The sequence below is a fragment of the Paroedura picta genome, chromosome 2 (genome assembly GCF_049243985.1).
Source record: "Paroedura picta isolate Pp20150507F chromosome 2, Ppicta_v3.0, whole genome shotgun sequence".
Taxonomy (NCBI): Eukaryota; Metazoa; Chordata; class Lepidosauria; order Squamata; family Gekkonidae; genus Paroedura; species Paroedura picta.
The window spans coordinates 57,210,405-57,229,525 of record NC_135370.1 but is presented as its reverse complement, the minus strand read 5'-3'; the positions used below and the strand labels follow the sequence as shown (position 1 = coordinate 57,229,525).

The 19,121-nt window shown below is 45.3% G+C and overlaps 1 protein-coding gene across 3 annotated transcripts; it reads right to left on the bottom strand.

Moving 5' to 3' along the window:
• Positions 1-659: 659 nt before the first annotated feature.
• On the bottom strand, positions 660-5,368 carry CXCR4 (C-X-C motif chemokine receptor 4). 3 transcript variants are annotated; one of them, XM_077320194.1, is made up of 2 exons: positions 5,136-5,368; positions 660-2,327 (listed from the first exon to the last, which is right to left on the bottom strand). In XM_077320194.1, exons 1-2 carry the CDS (start codon positions 5,151-5,153, stop codon positions 1,266-1,268), a joined length of 1,080 nt encoding a protein of 359 aa, XP_077176309.1. In that variant the 5' UTR covers positions 5,154-5,368; the 3' UTR covers positions 660-1,265. The 3 variants fall into 3 exon arrangements, with proteins under 3 accessions (XP_077176309.1, XP_077176310.1, XP_077176311.1); XM_077320195.1 differs by lacking the exon at positions 5,136-5,368 and adding an exon at positions 3,467-4,439; XM_077320196.1 differs by lacking the exon at positions 5,136-5,368 and adding an exon at positions 3,223-3,445.
• Positions 5,369-19,121: the final 13,753 nt, after the last annotated feature.

The following is a 19,121-nucleotide window of genomic DNA, read 5'->3' as shown; positions in this document are numbered from 1 at the left end:
TAGGACCTGCAGCAATAGCATCAAACTGCACGAAGAACGGTACTGGCTAGATAACGGGGGGGGGGGGGAATCAGTCACAGTTATTCAGCAGTGGTATCAGTGTCCTAAGGAAGTGGTAAGCTCCCCTCACTTGCAGTCTTCAAGCACTTACTTATCCTGGATGTTTTAGGCTGATCCTGTGTTGAGTAGGGGATCGGACAAGATGGCCTATATGGCTCCTTCCAACTCTATGGTTCTATGACTGGGACTTTTGTTTCCATCCATGGAAGAAATTCACTGAAACAAGTCCTATTGGTATCCCAGCAGTCCTACCTCCCCTACCATTGTTGGGGCTAGGTGACACTCCAGACAGTACACCGCACACTATGGGATGCTGAAGCAAGATGGGTAACTCCACAGGAATCCTCCTTCTCCTCCTCCCACTCCGGGGCAAGCAGAGAGAGCTGTGTGAATTCAGGGTCTACTCAGACAAGAGGGTGAGCAACGCCTTAAGGGTTCCCTGATTGCTACAGCCTCCTGTTCTGCAACCTAGAGGGTCCCCAAATCCTCAGCTTGTGGCTGCTACTGGATTACAAATAGAAGTAACTTCTGTGAACTTACTGAGCAATTGCAACCCAAGATAAAAACAAAGAAAGCACGATAAAGCACAAAAGACCAACTATATTTAATCACATGCTTTTATTTACAATTTTACAAGGCAGAGGCTTACAGGCCAGTTTGTTATTGAAAAACCACCGACAGAAGAGACTTTGGTTGTAAGTGCCACTGGGTGCCAGCCAGCGGCATTCAATCTGATGTGTTTTTGCCACTGCAGGATGTGGGTTGTATCCATTGAATACAATGAACTTCAACTAGCTTATGCAACATAGGACGGAGTCCTAAACACCCAGAGAGACGAAGCCTTCTTTCAGACGGGTATATTGGAAATGCTTCATTTGCAAAGTACTCGGGAACATCAGCTATGCTGCGCTCTGAAAGTTTCTTTGTTCCAACATCTTTACTGCTTGACGAAGCAGCAGCAAAACTTTCTCATCTACTCACTTATTCACAGGTCCAGCCTAGACACTCTCTCTGGTCGACACGTCCATTTTGTTTTTATAAATACACCCATTAAGTCCAACAAAACATTATAACCAAATATATGCAATTCCAACTGGGAACGAACTTGTACATGACCTTGAGAGGGGTTTCTCCTCCTCCAAAATCTTGCCAAATGGATAACAAGAGAGTCCCAAAACTTTACAGAGGGTCGGAGAAAAACACTGTTAGCTGGAATGGAAACTGGAAGACTCGGACTCCGTTGAAACCGAAGAATGTCCCCGTTTGCCTTTCGAAAGGATTTTCAAGCTTGACCCTCTGCTGACGGAGGTCAAAGCATTCTGGGCCGATGTCTTGAATTTCGCACCCAGAAACGCATAAAGGATGGGATTCAGGCAACAGTGGAAAAACGCTAGGGCTTCCGTGACAGAGATCCATTTGTTCACCACTGTCTCAAAGTGACAGCCGTTCTTGATGACTCCAAGCAAGATAAAGGTATCTATGCTGATGCCAATGTAGTAAGGTAACCAGCAGGCAAAGAAGGCGAGGATAAGGATGACTGTGGTCTTCAGAGCTTTGCGTTTCTGGTGGCCTTTAGAATGCGACAGCTTAGAAATGATAATGCAGTAGCAGGTCAGTATTATAAGGCCAGGCAGGACCAGCCCGACTAAAATGTGTTGAAATCTGAAAGAAATCAGCCAGTCGTTATGAGGGTAAAATCGCTGACACACATATTTCCCACTGTCATCACTGGTAGATGCAAAGATCATATCAGGCACAGTCAAAAGCACAGCTGGTAGCCAAACACCTACGTAAATGATTTTCTCCGCCAGCAACTTCCGAGGTCTCTGGCTGTTGGTAGCATGCACAATTGCCAGGTAGCGGTCTAAGCTTATGAAGGCTAGGATCAAGACACTGCTATACAGGTTGACGGTGTAGATGATATGGACCACTTTGCACAAGAAGTTCCCGAAGTACCAGCTGATGACAGCATCCACAGACCAGAAAGGCAAAGTGAGGACAAACAGAAGGTCAGCCACGGAGAGGTGTAGCCTGTATTTGTCAGTCATGCTCCTGAGCTTCTTCTGGTAGCCCATGACAACAATGACCAAGCCATTGCCAATGATTCCCAGCAAAAAAATGATGGAGAAAACTGTTGGCAAGAAAATCCGGTTGAAATCTGCATTGTTGTTTTGCTCCCAGCACACCTCTTGGTAGTCCCCTTCATCTCCGGACCCTGGCTCATCAGTACTGTTCTCTGACAGAATGATCAGGAATTCAGAAGACATCTGGAATAGAAGAACAAAAGAAAACAGTCAGAAGACGACCGAGAAAGAGTCCAGGGCTTGTGGTCAGAACGTTTAGGAACCACTGGCTTGGAGAGACCAAGTCTGAAGGCCATGAGGCACATGGGGCAATCTTGAGCCCCACTCTCCTGCTGCCTTGTTTACTGTGAAGGCAGAATGGGAAACAGTCATCTATGAGCTTCTTGGAGGAAGAAACAGTAGGCTTAGAAAATGTAATACATATGCTATTTGATGAGGCTCAAGTTCCAAAAGGACTCTTTGTCAAGTTAATTACTTTTATATCCTGTTGCTCTAGCTGTAAGGGAATAGCAATCAAAAGTGTTCATCTCAAAGGTTGTTCTGCTGATATAAAATTTGAGGAGTCCAAATTTAGATTACTTTTTGCTCGCTTCTTTAAGCCAATGAGAGTGCTGGAAATTAGTCCCCATTAGGAGACAAACCATTGCCATTATACCAACTACAGTTGGTTCTCTGCTTAATTTCTAATCCTGCAGTCACAAAACCGTAACAATAGCGGCTGGGCTACAAACTAGGAAAGAAAGTGGGCTATCCCAAAATACTGGAGGGCAATAGTGACAAGGAATGAAAAGTGCTGATAAGTTTGATTTTTGCCCTTTAAGAGTTCTAAAAGATGTTTTGGACGGAAGGACTTTCTTACACAGATTGTGCTTCACGCAAGGCAAAAACTGAGGCCAGTCGGTCCTCCGTGACCACTGATGTGCATTCACTTGGCCCACTGCTGCTCTCTAGTACACTTATGCATAGGTTGTGAAAGCAGCCTGGCAATCCATTTGTGGTTTCTGTGGGCGTCACTAGACGAAAGTGCAATCTGTGAAGGAAAGTCTGACATGGCCTTAAACTGAACAACAGCTCTAACCTCTCTTCAGGACACTGGGAAACCAAAAGGTGGTTTCTAACACATCCAGGTGGTAACAAACTGATGAACGAACTGATGAACGCCAGGCAGTGATGCTTCAAGTGGGAGCCCTGACTATAGCCATGCTCACTACACCTTTGTGAGAAGGATTAAAAGAGTGGAGGCCTATCTAGGTAGGTGGCAGGGCGTGTAAAGAAAAGAAACAGTAAACTAAACTTTTAACTAGGCACCCAAAGCACTTCACCAGAGATCAGCAGGACCCCATCCAAGCTGTTTTGGCTGACTGGCAAAAAGAGGAAACCTCCGTGAGTAGAGACGTCTGCAGATTGCTCTTGCTTGGGACTCCTCACAAGGAGGAGGGAAACCAGCTTGTTCAACCGTGCCCGCCAACAGCAAAAGGAAGAAAGAAGTGGAAGGAGAGAAACAAACTCAGGAAACCGCCAGCCGTTTGAACATGCAAGCAGTGGAGCCTCCACAGAGGGAGTGGCCATCTGGCCGTCCCCTTGGGGACCCGAGATTTTCTCTTTGTTAACGGCACTCCCAAGGGGCGGTGCAGACCGATTCAATCTAGAGAAACATTCAAAACTGCCTTGCTAGATCACAGCAAAGGTCCACTGTACCAATCTGAACCAGTTTGACACCCAGGCAGCACACGAAGTGGCACAAGGCCTGACGTTGAAAGGCAAGGTTTTTGTTAGGTTACCCAATGCTCATGCCAGGGACTCCTCTTCCTGAAGTTTAGACCAAGCCACCCTGCAGATGTCATTCCAGTATGGAAAGGCTGCCATCCAATGTGCTCCATATCCCAGCCAAAGAAAACCAATCCACCAATCCATCCCACTTGGGAAGGAAGCCCTGTTGCCTGGCAGCCGGAAGGCCAATTCCTCTTGGCTCCAAGGAGTTCTCCAACTAGGGGTCTGGTTTTCTAGCCATGCTGGGAAGCAACAGGTCCCATGTTTGCAGATACTTACGGGGTGGAGAACTGAGGAGTGCTTAAACGGTTCACTTTCTAACTTTTCTCACCAACAGTCTTCACCCTCCTTAAATTTAAACCGGCACATCAGACCCACAAACCCAGCGTGGGAGAACTATGCGATCAACCCTGCCAGACGTCCAGCCCGGCATCTCACAGCATTTCCCGACGAAAGGGGCCAACCAGTTGCATCTCTGCAAACCGCGCACGGCAAGCACAAGCGTGTCAACAGAGCAATCCCGGCCAGCAAAACGCACCCCCCCCCCCAATCTGCAAGCAGAAGCGCGAAGCGGACCTCTGTGCGTGCGCTCCATTCGCGGCTTACAAGCGCTCTCCACCCCCCACCCCCCACAAACCAAACTCAGACGGATTTCCTCAGACCCTTTCCCTCCAAAGAAATCCGTTTCGGATCGGGACCGGCCCACAACTCAGACCTTCAGCCCACGCAACGCTCCGCAGCCTAAAGTTGGGCGACTTTACTCCAAGTCAGGCTCTCCCAGCGCAAGCTCACATCCAGCGCGCAAGCGACACCCCTCCCCGCACTATTATTCTAAGGTGCAGCCCAGATCCGCTCCTATATAGACTACATCTATCTATATACTATATTACAGCAGCACTTTTATCACAGCCCTCCTGCGTCTTGGAGGGAGGCGAGCGCGTCACCGGTTGTCCCCCGGAGCGAAGGAAGCTCGTCCCGGGCTGCCAGACGATCTGCGTGCAAACGCCTGTAAGCAGCCCAGGCTCGCTCGTGGGGAAGGCACACGCTGTGCCGCACGCCGCTTGCTAAACAAGGCGCACATGGCTTGCTATCGCTCCTGGGGGAAGCTTTGGGTTGGGTGTACGACCGGAGCCATTGGCACCGTTGGAAATATGCCCTTCCGTCGGCCGCCTTTCCTTCATTTGCCTGCGGCAGCCCTGAACCTGCCCGCGTTGCACTCACATCCATGCTGGGCTCCATCGCAGGCAGGCAGGCGGCGTCTCAGCAAGCTCAGCTCCCGCTCGCCCCTCACGCGAACCAACGAGTGCAGCCGGCGCCACCCGCCCTCCTTATAAAGTCGCCCTTCACCTCGCAGGCAGCCCACAGGCGGCTCCGCCCAAGTCTGGCGAGAGGGGAGCAGGGGGGGGGGGTCGCGGTTCGGGGTAAGCGGCTGAAGGCGAGGAACCCTTTCTCCGCCCGAGCATGCGCCGAGGGACGCTCCGGAGCGCTGGCGAAAGCGGGCAGTTGCAGGGAGTGGGAGCGGCAGAGCACATGCCTCGGGGAGAGGAAACCCCCCGCTCTGCGTTGCCACCTCCCGAAGCTCACTTGTCAGAAAGGCAAGACAAAGAGTGTTGTCAGGCACGGGCTCATTGTTACCTACCCCCTCCCCACAAAAAGGAAAACCCAGAGTTCAGAGGGACAGCTGTGCTGGGAACGAAGGCAGGCTCTTGAAGGCTGCGGCGCTTGGAGGTGCAATCCCGCGAGCAACCGCCCCCTTCTAAAGCTGCTGAAGTCAGCCCCCCTGTTCAGGACAGCGCTGCCTGGCCCCACGGACGCCCCAGCCTCGCTTTCCCTCCAGTATCTGGCCCTGCAAAGTATAGTGCTCCTGAACTCGGAGGTTCTAATTTTAATCATGGTCCATAGGGTTGCTACCCTCCAGGTCAGGCCCGGGGATCTCCCAGAATGACAACGGATCTCCAGCTTCCAGACAGCAGTTCTCCCGAAGAAAATGGTCCGGAGAGTGGATCGTTGAGGCCCCTCCCTTCCCTAAATCCCGTCCTCCTTCGGGTCCTAGCCCATATCTTCAGGAATCTCCCGACCTAGAGGTGGCAACTCCAGGAGGATTCCTAAGGCTGGAGCCTTGTGGATCTGCTTGGAAGGAGCATCCCTGGCCTCGCTCCTGACTGGGGTGGTAGTTCTTTCCGAAGCCGTTTGAATCATCGTGTTGCTTAAGAAGGTTCAAGACTAGCAACGTCGAAAGAGCGGAGGGAGCTTAACTTTCTCTAATAGAAAGAAGTATTAACATGCAAAATAAAGACCGGGGGGGGGGGGATAACGTGCATAACCAAATTTAATCCATCAGAAACCTTCCTGGACTGGGGCTCCCTTTAGATGCACCGTCGGAAGCCTGGCTATAGTAGACATTTTGTGTAGGAGGGTAGGAAATAAAACAGCGGGACTCAGGGGCCACGATGCAAAAAGTAACTACGTCAGAATCAGACCTAATCAGGAAAAGTACAGATGATGCTAAATTAGTTTGCATTCATAACGAACGCCTGGGGAGCCCCAGGTTTTGCTAAAACAGTTAGCTGTGGAATGAGTCATGAATCCCAAGTCTTTGCTCATGCTGGTGGGGGAAGTGAAACCTCCTAATGAATCCCCAGTTCAACCATTTCATGAAACTTCTCTGGCAGGAGGATGGTGATCCGCAACGGGACGCCCTGGAAGAAAAATAAGGTCACTGCTAAACAGCCAAAGTTAATTCCCTTTGGTTTTTGGGGAGAGTGCTCAGACCTTCCTTTCATCATTGCAATGAGAAATTCTTCATCGTCCTCGCTGCATGGCCATCCGCCTTATGCAAAAGGGGCAGCTCCTGTACTGCTGGATTGCATGTGCTTCTTCTGTTTGCACATTCTTGTAAAATGTGTGTCTTTCCAGGTACTGGGCATTGCCCAGGTGGGTAAGGGTATTCACAGGTATTGCAATTCAGTGCAGTCAACATCATAATCCCTTCTGGAAAAGTTACTTGCCTGCTGCACGTCTGCCTTTTGCTTGTCCAGTGCATTTCAAGCACATGGCAAGATCAGGGGGTCTAGTATTTTGAGAAGAAATAGTCCTTCATTATATCTTTTGCTCATAAGGGACATCATGGTATATAGTGGGGGAATGGGTAAAAGTTGGATCTAGAAAATGTTAAATGGATCCTCATGAATTTATATGATTTTTACACAGAAACAAAATAAAGCCACCTTTATACCGTAGACTAGACTTCCTCAGCTTTTTGATCTTTGAGAAACTCCTGGAACATTCTTCAGGCTTTGAGAAACCCCAGAAACCGTGCAACCATACAGAATATGGTTGAGAAGCATAGCTGTGTATACACTCACCCATGGCTCCTCCTCACCCCCTCTAGACCTGTCATTGGCCATTTGGGGAGGGGGTCAACATACCCATATATGGTCTTATCACCTGATAAGTGTTTTAACAAATTTCAAACATATAAAAATAACTCCTAACCATCTGAGAAAACCTTCCAGGGGCATCAAGAAACCCCAGAGTTCATGAAACCCTGATTGAGAAAGCCTCCTGTAGACCATGTCTTTGTCTAGACAGAGGCAGCACCAAAAATGTTTCACATCCACAACATTGGAGGGCCACAGTGGCACAAAAATGTACTTTAAATACCTGGATCCTCATGAATCCTCATGATTTTTGCACAAGGTCATCCCAACCATGCCCTCAGGTCTATAATAGCGATAGCCACAGATTGCATAGGAAAAATCATGGATCCACTTCTTTGTGGCAGCCCCTTAGTACAAAAACATGATACCAATGCATGAATCCTCATGAATCCTTAGTGTTCTTGCACTGAGTCACTCCAAACTCATGATCAAATCGCATATCATGTCAATGGCCACATCTTGTACCACAAAATCATGGATCCATACCTTGACAATGGAGCAAAACATTTATTCATTTTAATTTTATCACATCTTTATATTGCCCTCCTTAGCAGCTCAGGGCGGTTTACAGCATGAATTCCAGAGCACAGATTCTCAGGGTTCTTGCATTGGATCACCCCAAACTCACCATCACATCACATATCCTGTCCAAGACCACAGCTTGCACCACAAAAATCAAAGATCCATGGCTTCATGGTGACACCATGGAACAAAGACATACGTCCCAAGCATGTATCTTCAGGGTTCTTCCAGTGAGTCACCCCAAACTCACAGTCAAATCACATATTGTACCTATGGTGACAGCTTGCGCCACAAACCATGGATCCATGAAATGATTCACAAAAAAGGTACCTGAAATGATTGTACATTAGCACGGATAGTCTATTAAAATGAGAAATCACATTCTTGTCGACAGCTTCCACTGTACAGAATTCCATCTGGAACTTTCTGGTGCCACCAAGCCGCAAAAATACCCAGAGCAGAGTTGGTCAGGATCTCATGTGTGAGTGTAGACTATCAAAAGTGCTAGGAGGAGATTACCAAATGAATCACGAAAAGCAATAACTTGTCCATCTTCATTCAGCCACAAATGGTTTTTTGAAAAAGTTATTTGTTAGGAGGGTAAAGGTGTCCCCTGTGCAAGCACCTGGTCATATCTTACCCTTGGGGTGATGCTCTCTAGCGTTTTCCTGGCAGACTCAATACAGGGTGGTTTGCCAGTGTCTTCCCCAGTCATTACCGTTTACCCCCCGGGAAGCTGGGTACTCATTTTACCGACCTCAGAAGGATGGAAGGCTGAGTCAACTTTGAGCCGGCTGCTGGGATTGAACTCCCAGCCTCATGGTCAGAGCTTCAGACTGCATGTCTGCTGCCTTACCACTCTGCACCACAAGAGGCCCTTGTTAGGAGGGTATGTGCTGTAATTTTGAATGGAGGTTTAACTGCAAGGAGTTTTTTTTTGGCAAACAGATGTCATTGCAAACTTCTAAATTAAAGTGCCTGCCAGGTGCCCACCAGGAGTTTTTAGAAAGTGGGCAGGATCAGTTGGTGAATGGTGCCCAGCATGGCTTCTGATTAGTCATTGTACATTGTGCAGCTTTTTTAGGGTGTTGCTTTACCAACTTTACCAGGCTATTCACCATATAATGGAAGGTAAGAAGTGGCCTCAGTTATCTTGCTGGCTTTATCTCCTGTGGCAGCCATTTTGTGGTAGCTCTTTTGTAGTTGCAGCCAAAATGCTAGGCCAGAATTCCAACAGTACCCACAGATTCAGAAAGGTTGGAGACCCCTGCTCTAGAATGATGTAGTCTTCGCTTATCAAGTCTTGGAAAGCCAGTGTAGTGTAGTGCTTGGAGTGCTGGATTAGGATCTAGGAGACCCAGGTTCGAATCTCCACTCTGCCATGGAAGCTTGCTGAGTGAACGTGGGCCAGGCACACACTTTCAGCCTAACCTACCTCACAGGGTTGTTATGAGCATAATATAGAGGACAGGAAAACGATGTAAGCCCCTTTGCTTACACTAGCATATGGATGAGGACTGGAGAATTGCTTCATTGCATATATGTGATGCATGGCTTGATGGGATACTTTGAGAGGAAAAAATGGCCAGTGGCAAAGGGTGGATGATTCCCAACAAATTGCAGACTGTAGCTATGGACATGATCTGTGACTGGACAGTGACTATAGGTGACCAAATACAAAAATCATGAAGATCCATGAGGGTCCTTGCTTCAGAATCACATATTTGTTCCATAGCACTACCACAAAGCAGTGGATCTGTGATTGCTGTGGTGCTATCAGTGCTTTTTGAACATATGTGATAGAACAGTGACCAAATGCAAAGATCCTCAGACTCCATGATGTCCATGGTTGAGAAACTTCTTTGCACTATGGCAGCACTGTGGAGTGGCAGATCAATGATTTTTTGAGTGCCACCTGAGGCCATGGACATTATATGCAAATGGATAGTGAATTTTATATGACTCAATGCCACATTCATGAGGATTCATGTTTGTGGCAAAATCTGTACTACAGACATGATTTGTGATGTGGTGATGAATTTGGGGTGATTCAAAGCGAAAATCCTGAGGATCCACGAGTATCTGTGCTTTGGAATCATGTTATTGCAACGCTGTGTTGACCAGAAGCTGTGGATCTGTGTTTTTTGTGGTGTAGCATGTACTATGAGATTTGATTTATAAGATTTGGGGAAACATAATGCAAAAATCCTGAGGATGCAACAAAGCTGTGGATGCATGATGTCAGATCAGTGGCTATGCACATGATTTGCGATTTGATGGTGAGCTTGAGGTGATCCAGTGCAAAAATCCTGAGGATCCATCAGGAGCCATGCTTTAGAACCATGTTTTTTTGCATCATTGCAGCATCACAAAGCAGGGGGCATCTCCTCTGATGCCCACTGAAAGACACTCTTCGTATTCATTTTAATCATGCACAGTGCGGATCTTGCATATTCCAACAGCAGAATAAGCACTATTAGGCAGGCTGTAGTTCCTGGTCATTGCATACATTATGCAGAGGCAAACCCCAAATTTGCCACTGAGGCTCTCAGAGCTCCCTTTCCAAGCTCCTCTCATTTCCAAGCTCACTCTGCATTTCATCTTTTCTGTTCACCTGATGACCCACATACAGCTGTGGCCCACTTTTAGGTTCCACAGTTTGAAAACCACTGGCTTATGATGACCTAGAAGAACAATGTATTACAGGGCAGCACTCATCAAACAAACCAACAAACCAAACAAACATATCCCCACATCTATCCCCAATGGAAACACAAGATGGTGACATGCAACATAATTTCTTCTTCCTCTGTTTTATTATAATAACCTGTGAGGTTATAACAATAACCTGTGAGGTAGGCTGACAGTGCTTGGCCCCAGGACACCAAGCAAGCTTCCTTGGCATAGTGGGAGGTTCAAATTTGGGTCTCCCAGAAGCTAGCTGACATTCTAGCCACTATACGAAAAAAAGTAAAATTTGGATCTCATGGATCCTCCAGTTTTTAAAAGTTAACTCCAACAAACCCATTATCAAATCACATGTGGAAGCCAGGACTAGGGACTAGAAAATAATACTTTGTTGCATTGCATGAGCACAAAAACGTGGGCCTGAGGCATGGATATTCATGAATTCATATGATATTTACATAGAAATGAAATAAAACCACCATCATACTATAGACACCTCTTTGCATAATTAAACTCTGCCAGCAGGGTTATGGGCCCAGCATGAGCATTCAGGCTGTGAAACAAAAAATAGCTAGTTTGATAGGCATAGCCAAAGAAGAAACAGGAAATGGCAGTTATCTGCTACAGTTTTCCGTATAACTACATACTGGATAGGCTTACTGAAGGCAACTACCTGATCTGGAAGGAGAGAATGAAGATCCACTTAGTAGAAATGGGACTGTGGCATGCTGTTAAAGAACTCTGACCAGGAGATGACCAGCTGGCAAGATAAAGGACCAGATTCTGATCAGGAGAAGGCAAGAGGAGCCCTGGTTTGACCGATAGAGACATTTTGAGAATTATGCAAATGCAAACAGCAAACGTAGTATGATTGGAGTCAGAGATGCTTTATGTTAATTTCTCTTGGAAAATCCAACTCTGTTTACTAAAGAGATCATTTAGCATTAAAATGCCAGAGAAAGGGTAGTTGCGAGACCACAGATAAAGTGCTTAGTCTAACTGAAAAGCTCAGAAATGCTAGAAAAGAAATCTCAGAACAGGATGGAGTTGTGTTAATTTTAATATGTTACTTGTTAAAAGTTACTTAATTCTTCCTCCCTGTTTGCCTCCACAACAGATAGAATGAAGACAACAGAAAAAATAGTTAATTAGGGTGTAGTTTGCACCAGGCTTTTTACCCAGTCCCAGTTTGAATGAATCCCTCCCATCTACACTGAATTTGATTTGCATTTTGATTTTGGGTGCTTTAAATTTTCTCTCTGTGCTTCAGAAGCCCTAACTTCTCTCAGAAGAGATTTGCCTCTTGGTTCCCCCCCCCATCCTCTACTGTCTCCAATCCTCTCCCCCCACCCCTTGTTCAAGAAAAGAAAGAGGCTCTTGCTGTACTTGGCTTCCCCCCACCCTTCTGAGCTTCCCCAATTGAGTGCAGAACACTTCTGTTTCAATTTTTTTTTTGGGGGGGGGGATACAGGAAGACCTGAGTTCAAATCGATCTGAATTCAGCAGGATTCACAACAGGGGGGGGGAATAGTGCAGAATCAGCCTAGGACTGTCTCTCTATATGTTGTTTTACTTCTAAATAAAACTATTTTATTATTATTATTATTATTATTATTATTATTATTATTATTATTATTATTATTATTATTATTATTATTATTATTATTAGATTTATAGCCCGCCACTCCCTTGCGGCTCGTGGCGGGTAACAATATCGCAATTCCCCATTAAAACCTCATAAAACAATAATAACATTGCCAATATTGCCGGCATGGCAAGAATGGCAGCTCAACTCCCCCCCCCCCTCCCTCCCACTACTAGCGGGTGGAGAGGAGGTCCTGATGATGTTTTGCTTTGGGTCCAGAACCCGAGTCCCTGGGGGAGGCATAGATCTATTATCAGCCCCGGCCTCAACCATAAACCTGGCGGAAGAGCTCCGTCTTGCAGGCCCTGCGGAACGATGAAAGATCCCGCAGGGCCCGCAGCTCTCCCGGGAGCTCATTCCACCAGGTCGGGGCCAGGACCGAAAAGGCCCTGGCCCTGGTCGAGGCCAGGCGTGCTTCCCTAGGGCCGGGAACGACCAACAGGTTTTCACCCGCAGAGCGCAAGGCCCTTAGTTTTTTAAGAGGTGCTTTGCCACTCTCTTGCTTATTTAAACTTTGCCAGGATTCCCCTCTAGTCTTCTTATGCTGGCTTCCTCCCTTCCCATGGCCAATCAGATATTGTTTTTGTTATTATTGCCACCTTTGGGATGGTGGTGAGTAGCCCTATTTTTTTTGAAAGAAAAAATATATTTTTCTGTAAACCTAGAAAATACTGAATATTCTGTTGTTTTAAATTCTATTTTTATGCCTTCAATACTATTTTATGCTCTTAGACAGCTCTTGTCCTAAAGAACTGAGAAAGGCATAACTGTTTAGGATTGCACAGTTTTTGATCCAATAGCTGTTGGGTAGATGTGATACAAATCCCGCCCCCCCAATAATATTTCTGGTTTCCTCGTGTCCCTAAGGCTTCAAGCCAATATTTTTGTATCTAACCGGCATCTCAATGAGAGTTTGCTCTTGTTTCTACTCTATGTTTATAATAGGATATAGATTTTCTGTCCAGTAAATGGGGCATAATCTGGACTTCCTGGCCTGGCACTACATCTTCTGGTCTCTAGGTCAGTAGCAATGCCTCCTACAGATATTAGTTGAAGAGAAACTGAACCTTTGGTGCCAGCATTAATGTGTTTATTTGCAGGGCTGACATAAATCTGAGATTTGTGATCAAGCAAAGAAGCTGCCATTCCTTCTTCACCCACTAATCTGGTGATTCACCAGGTTCTAGGACACAGATGTAAATACTTATTCAGCACTATGAGAAGGTCAAAGGTGATCTCGTCCATTGGGTGAACAACTCCTGATGATATGAGTCTTCAAGAATGAAGGAAGTCATTGACTGTAAATAGCTGCTTACTTGGAAGTAGGCCCTTTTGATTCTGATGACATCAGAGGCTGCTTCAGATATTATGCTTTTCCTTCGTAGAAAGTACATCTGGTCAAAACAAAACAAACCCACTTGCAGATGACCAACATGTGACAAGTTCTCATAGGGCTGTTTCACTGCATGTTGGGAAACTGATCTGCTGGCTCATTGCAGCACATGAGACAGCCCATGCACAGTGCTCATGCTTTCCTGCGGTCTGGATATGTTTTCTATGTATAAAATGTGAAATCCTTGAAACAACACTTGCCACTGAACAGATTTAAATGGGTAGCCGTGTTGTCTGAAGCAGCACAATAAAATCAGAGTTTGATTTTCTTTTGCCACCGAATGTGCTTAATACCACTGCCTTGGACGCCAACTATTGAACAACTTCTACCAGAGTTAGTGGCTTGGGGGATTTTGGACTGCATGACTCTTTGAAAGTCAGCAAGTACTAGATGGGATTTGTCTTGTTAACTGCAGGCCATGAATGTATGGGGGGCAGGGGCAGGAAGTATACCTATAGTCTCCTTTGTTATTTGGACTGAACCTCAGGCAAGAACAGTCAGGTCAGATATCAAAAATTTCCTGCAAAGGAACAGAGGTGTTTCAGTTAACGATTCCCAAAGCAATAAGAGATGAGGCTATTGCCGCAAAAGCCTACCAGGGTCCAACAAATCTAAGGGAACAAACAGCAGTCTTCAGACTTGCATTTTGCATTCAGTGCTTTGCTGGCCAAAAATTCAAGCGCCATCCCTCTTGCAACAAGCTTTTGAAAATCTGTGATGTGGCGTGTTTAGAGAGAAATCCGAAGGGCCTTTGTAATATTGTATGGTTGACCTATGAATCATTAACACGCTCTTGTAACAATGTCAAAACTGTTTATGTCGTTCTCTGATGAGCAGAGCAGCTCATAAATAAAACATTGGAGAGTAACTTTTGAACTTGGTACCATAAAAGTTAAAAGCAAAGTATGCCCATGTGCTGAAGAGTGTCTGTTCCGTTTAATTGTTTTAAACATTTCACAAATATTTGTGGTTTTAATTCTGTTTTAACATTTGAAATGTTCACCATTTTGGGGACCCCAAGTGTCTTTAATTGCATCAGTCTATGCTCTCATAGCGCAAGCTTCAGAAGAATGAAATCAAATATTATAAAACTGGTGTAGATGTTCTATTTCTAATAACGGGGCCAATGACTACTAAAGTATACTGGAGAAGTAGCAGCATCTGAAGCATAAATGATGCAAATGACGTATCAAGCGAATTGATCTCCAGATGGCAAAAGTCAATGAAACCATCCATAAAATAGAAGGGGAGAGACGTAAGTGAAGCCCAAGGACTGTCATACATGCGTCCTTGTGAAATCATATAAGCCAGAAACTATTATCTCACATCTTTGCTCCTGATGGCTCTCTGTAGCCAGAAAATACACCAGGAATCCATGGGCACCTTAAAGACACCAGCAGCATGTTTTACAATAGGGGTTTCTGTGAATACTTCACGAGATGTTTGAGATGAGCTCTGGCTCACAAAAGCTTACGTTGGAACATGTGTTGCCTGTCTTGAAGGAGCCACTAGACTCCTGTGTCATCACCATATCCTGTGGCACGGAACAATATTTATTTACCCGAAACTTAAAAAAAAATAATCATCACACAACTGGGCTAAAACAATTTCGCTGAGGTCAAAGTCTATGAATGGAATAGTGCTTACAATAAATGCGAGTACAATTTTGCTGTGATTGGCTGGTACAGTTGCTGTAAGGGTAGGCCCTGTATGTTCTTATAGGAGTACATTTTTGGGGTGGGGAGAGATGAGAGCAAAATATATCCCCAGTTCATTATTTTCACTTTAACCCCTGGTTTTTTTTGAGGGGACATATTTCTCCCCAGCTCACTGAGTCTTCCTGGCCATACTTGTTATTATGATCTGATTTCCCCTTCCGCTTCATCCAAAGAGCTTTTGTGTTTCTGAGTCATTGGTGTCTAATGGCTTGTGCAATAGACATACCATGTATTGTATGGTCTAGCAGAAATAATTCTCTTTCTCTGTGGCCTGCTTCCTTGCCCCCCCCCAAAGCTAAACACTTAACCCCCTTGCCTTAACCCATCTATCTGCAAAATGGGATTATGCTGCTTTTAGTGCCTTAAGGGAGTGTTGTGTGAGCTAATTGACTGTCTGTAGATCTCGTTGATTAAAGGACAGGACTGTATTTTTGAGTTCTTCCAAAAGAAGGTGGACTCTGGTCTTGTCATTTTCTCCCCTTGGATAATGTTGATGTTTGTGGGGGATAACCTGCTGGCTTGTAAGATAGTTTACCTCTTGTTTAGACTGAACTGACCCTGACAAGATGCTTTGAACAACTCTGTTAATCCTCCTAGCAAACATGTCTCCATTTGTGCATCAGGACGAGCTGACAGTTCATTTCAGAGGATTACATAGGTGGGCATTCCAAGATGCTTTTCTGGGGACTTCTGCAAACCTGACATCAGTTCAGGATTAGGAGAGCAAAGTCAGAATGGAGGGGCTTATTACCTGCATGATGTTATCACTTTACCTTGAACAGCTGGGCTCCAGGGCTTTGTCCTAGTTACCATTTGTGCTTATGTGTTTTCATCCTCATGCTGAAGCTGTATTCAAACCATGTTTATAAATTTATTTAGCAAACTTTTATGCCACCTCTCCATGGAACCTGCCTGAGGCAGCTGACAAAATAAAAAACCTGAACATTAAAAAGTTATTAAGATCCAGCACTACATACACAGTATAAAAACACAGACCATTCACTAACTTGGATAACTTTCTGACTACAAGCACACTACACTGGTGTTAAAAGACCCCTTAATTAAAAGCCAGTATGAACATTTTGACCTGATGCCTAAAAGAGAGCAGTACATGGTGCCACTACCAAGAAAGAAGGTGGAGGCACCAAGAGCAAGGCTTGTGTAAGAAATCTTAACAGGTGGGCTGGACAGATCAGGCAGTGTATCTTCTCTACCTGGACAGGGTGCAAGTGGAGATCTCACCCTTGGCCAGGAATTTTATGGAATTTCATGTTATAAAATCGGCTTTTAAGTATGGTGTCTTAAAGACTATTGCGTCAGAGCCAGCCTAAGCAGAGTTAAACCCTTCTAAATCTCTTGAAATCAGTGGGATTAGAAAGGTAGTTACTAGGCTGGCCAGTTCAAGATTGGGAAGTTGCTGGAAATTTGGGGATGGAGACTGAGAAGGGCAGGATTTGGGAGGAACTGTAGAGGCCACCCTCCAAAGCAGCCAATTTGTCAGCGGAACTGATCTCTGTAATCCGGAGACCAGCTGTAATTCCAGGAGATCTCTAGGCTCCCCCTCGAGGTTAGCAACCTCCATTGTCACCCAAATGCAGCTTGTGGCTCTGCTTAGGATGGGGCTGCAAAAGAAGCCTGCACAACTTGTGATGCCCCATGCTAAACCCAGTCCACTTGCCATTTATGGTGGGTCATCAGGCTTGATAAACCGTCATCTCTCTGCTATACATAGATCGGGAACCCCCAAATGAGATGTCAAAGAAGTGCATGACTTCAACAACAAGGCTCCAGCAAGGACCTTGGTTTACTTACCAAGATGGGCACCAGATGTAGGCAATATAAGATTTGTTTTGCACAAATAAATAGAAGAGTGGGTTTTAAAGAAATCAATCCCATGCAGAGATACTCCAGTGTAAGCCCACTGAAATAAATTTGTCATTTGGCTAACTCTTTATAGGATTGATTCAAATGGGTTGGTCTGAAGAAGCACAGTAAAATCAGAGTCCAGAAGCACCTTTAAAACCAACAAATATTTATTCAAGGCATGAGCTTTCAAGTGCAAGCAGACCATGCAAGCATGATATGGCTGTATTTGGATGTGTGACACAGTTTACTAATTTAACAGAATTAATTTTTGCTTTATATACCCACTGTCTTGATGGAAGTTCATAGCCTAAGGAAGAGTGCTTGCACTCGAACGCTCACGCTTTGAATAAATCTTTGTTGATCCGAAAGGTGCTACTGGACTCTGATTTTATTCTGTATAAGACTGCACTGGAAAGAAAGAAGGAAGAGAGAGAAATTGATTTTAATTTTGTATTCAAGACCCTTTTAATTGTGATTCCATTGGAATGGATTACAAATTATGCAAATTCTTATTGGATACTTCACTTGGGCATTTACTTGCTGCAAAGTTAAGCTAGCAGCCATTTGATCTTGCTTATATATTTAGTGCAGCCCAGTAACAGTGGCTGCTGTCAGGGTAACTCAGTTGTGGATAAGAACCCAATCTCAATTTCTCCTACTGTTTTTTAAAGCCATCTAAAGAAGGGGCCATCACTGTACCTTGCAGCAGGCAGTCCCAAAAGTGGTGTGAAGAGACCTTCCATTTGCCCATCCTAAATCTACTACCAATCCATTTCTCTTTATGACGGAGGGAGAACCACACAGAGCCTCTCTATTTTATCTACAGTTCACAGGATTAAAAAAAGAACGACGATCCCTCTGTTGCATCCTTTTCTGAAAGATGTTATGCTTCCCTCCACCAAAGGACCCAATCTTTGACCACTTTGGCTGTCTTCTTCTAGCTCTAGGATACCCATTTCCATGGGGGGGGGGAGAAACCTGGCAACTACACACTCTGCCAAATGTGGCTGCACAGAAGGACACTCTGATCACAGGCCTATTATTTTCAGTCCCGTTTCTAATCATATCTAACATGTAATTTCTTTTTTCTCTGACCCACCAAGCTGAATGCACCCCACCAGCAATGTATTGTGGCTTGACAGGTGCTTGACAATCTGCCTTTCTGTTACAATTCCAACTAGAAAGGAGAAAACCCTGGAGGTTTCTTGTTTGTGTGTGGATGGGGGTGGGGGGGGAGGCGCCATACAGGGCTGATGGGGGGCATTTGGCTTGATGAGCCAACAGGTCTGATTGAGACGGTCATAGTTCCATGTTTTATTTTTATGCAGAAAAGGAAAAAGGAGAGACTGACATGGAAGCGGTTCAATAAAACCAGAGTCCAGTAGCGCCTTTAAGGCCAGCAAAGATTTATTCAAGGCGTGAGCTTTTCAACGCAAGCTATCGTTTGACACCTCGGAGTGTCAGCCTATATGATAACTTGACTGCATTTAGGAGGTGGCTTGTTCTGAACAAAACAAAAGGTTTGAAAAGTAGCACAGGGTTTGGCACACTAAAAATATCTTGGGTACAGATTGTGTTCAGGACATTTTGTGCCTGTTGCCACCCTTTCTCAAAACAGGAAGAAATGCTGGTTCATCTGAGGACCCTAATGATAAGACAGATCCCTGCCTCTTCTCTTCCGCCCCCCCCCCCTTTCAAAAACAGGTCCCCTGTCGCTCTTGAGTGCGGATCACCATAACCACGGACATGCTTGCTTGTTTGTTCTTTACAGTTCCAGTTCATGAAACTTGGCGCAACTCCCAGTTCAAAAACCACGGGTATAGGTATTAGGTAATCACACGCTCAAATGTCTTGGGTGCAATATTTTTCAACGGTTTTTTGCGGTCAGGTGTAGAATACATGAAGTACAAATTTGCTCGATAACAGCGATGCCAT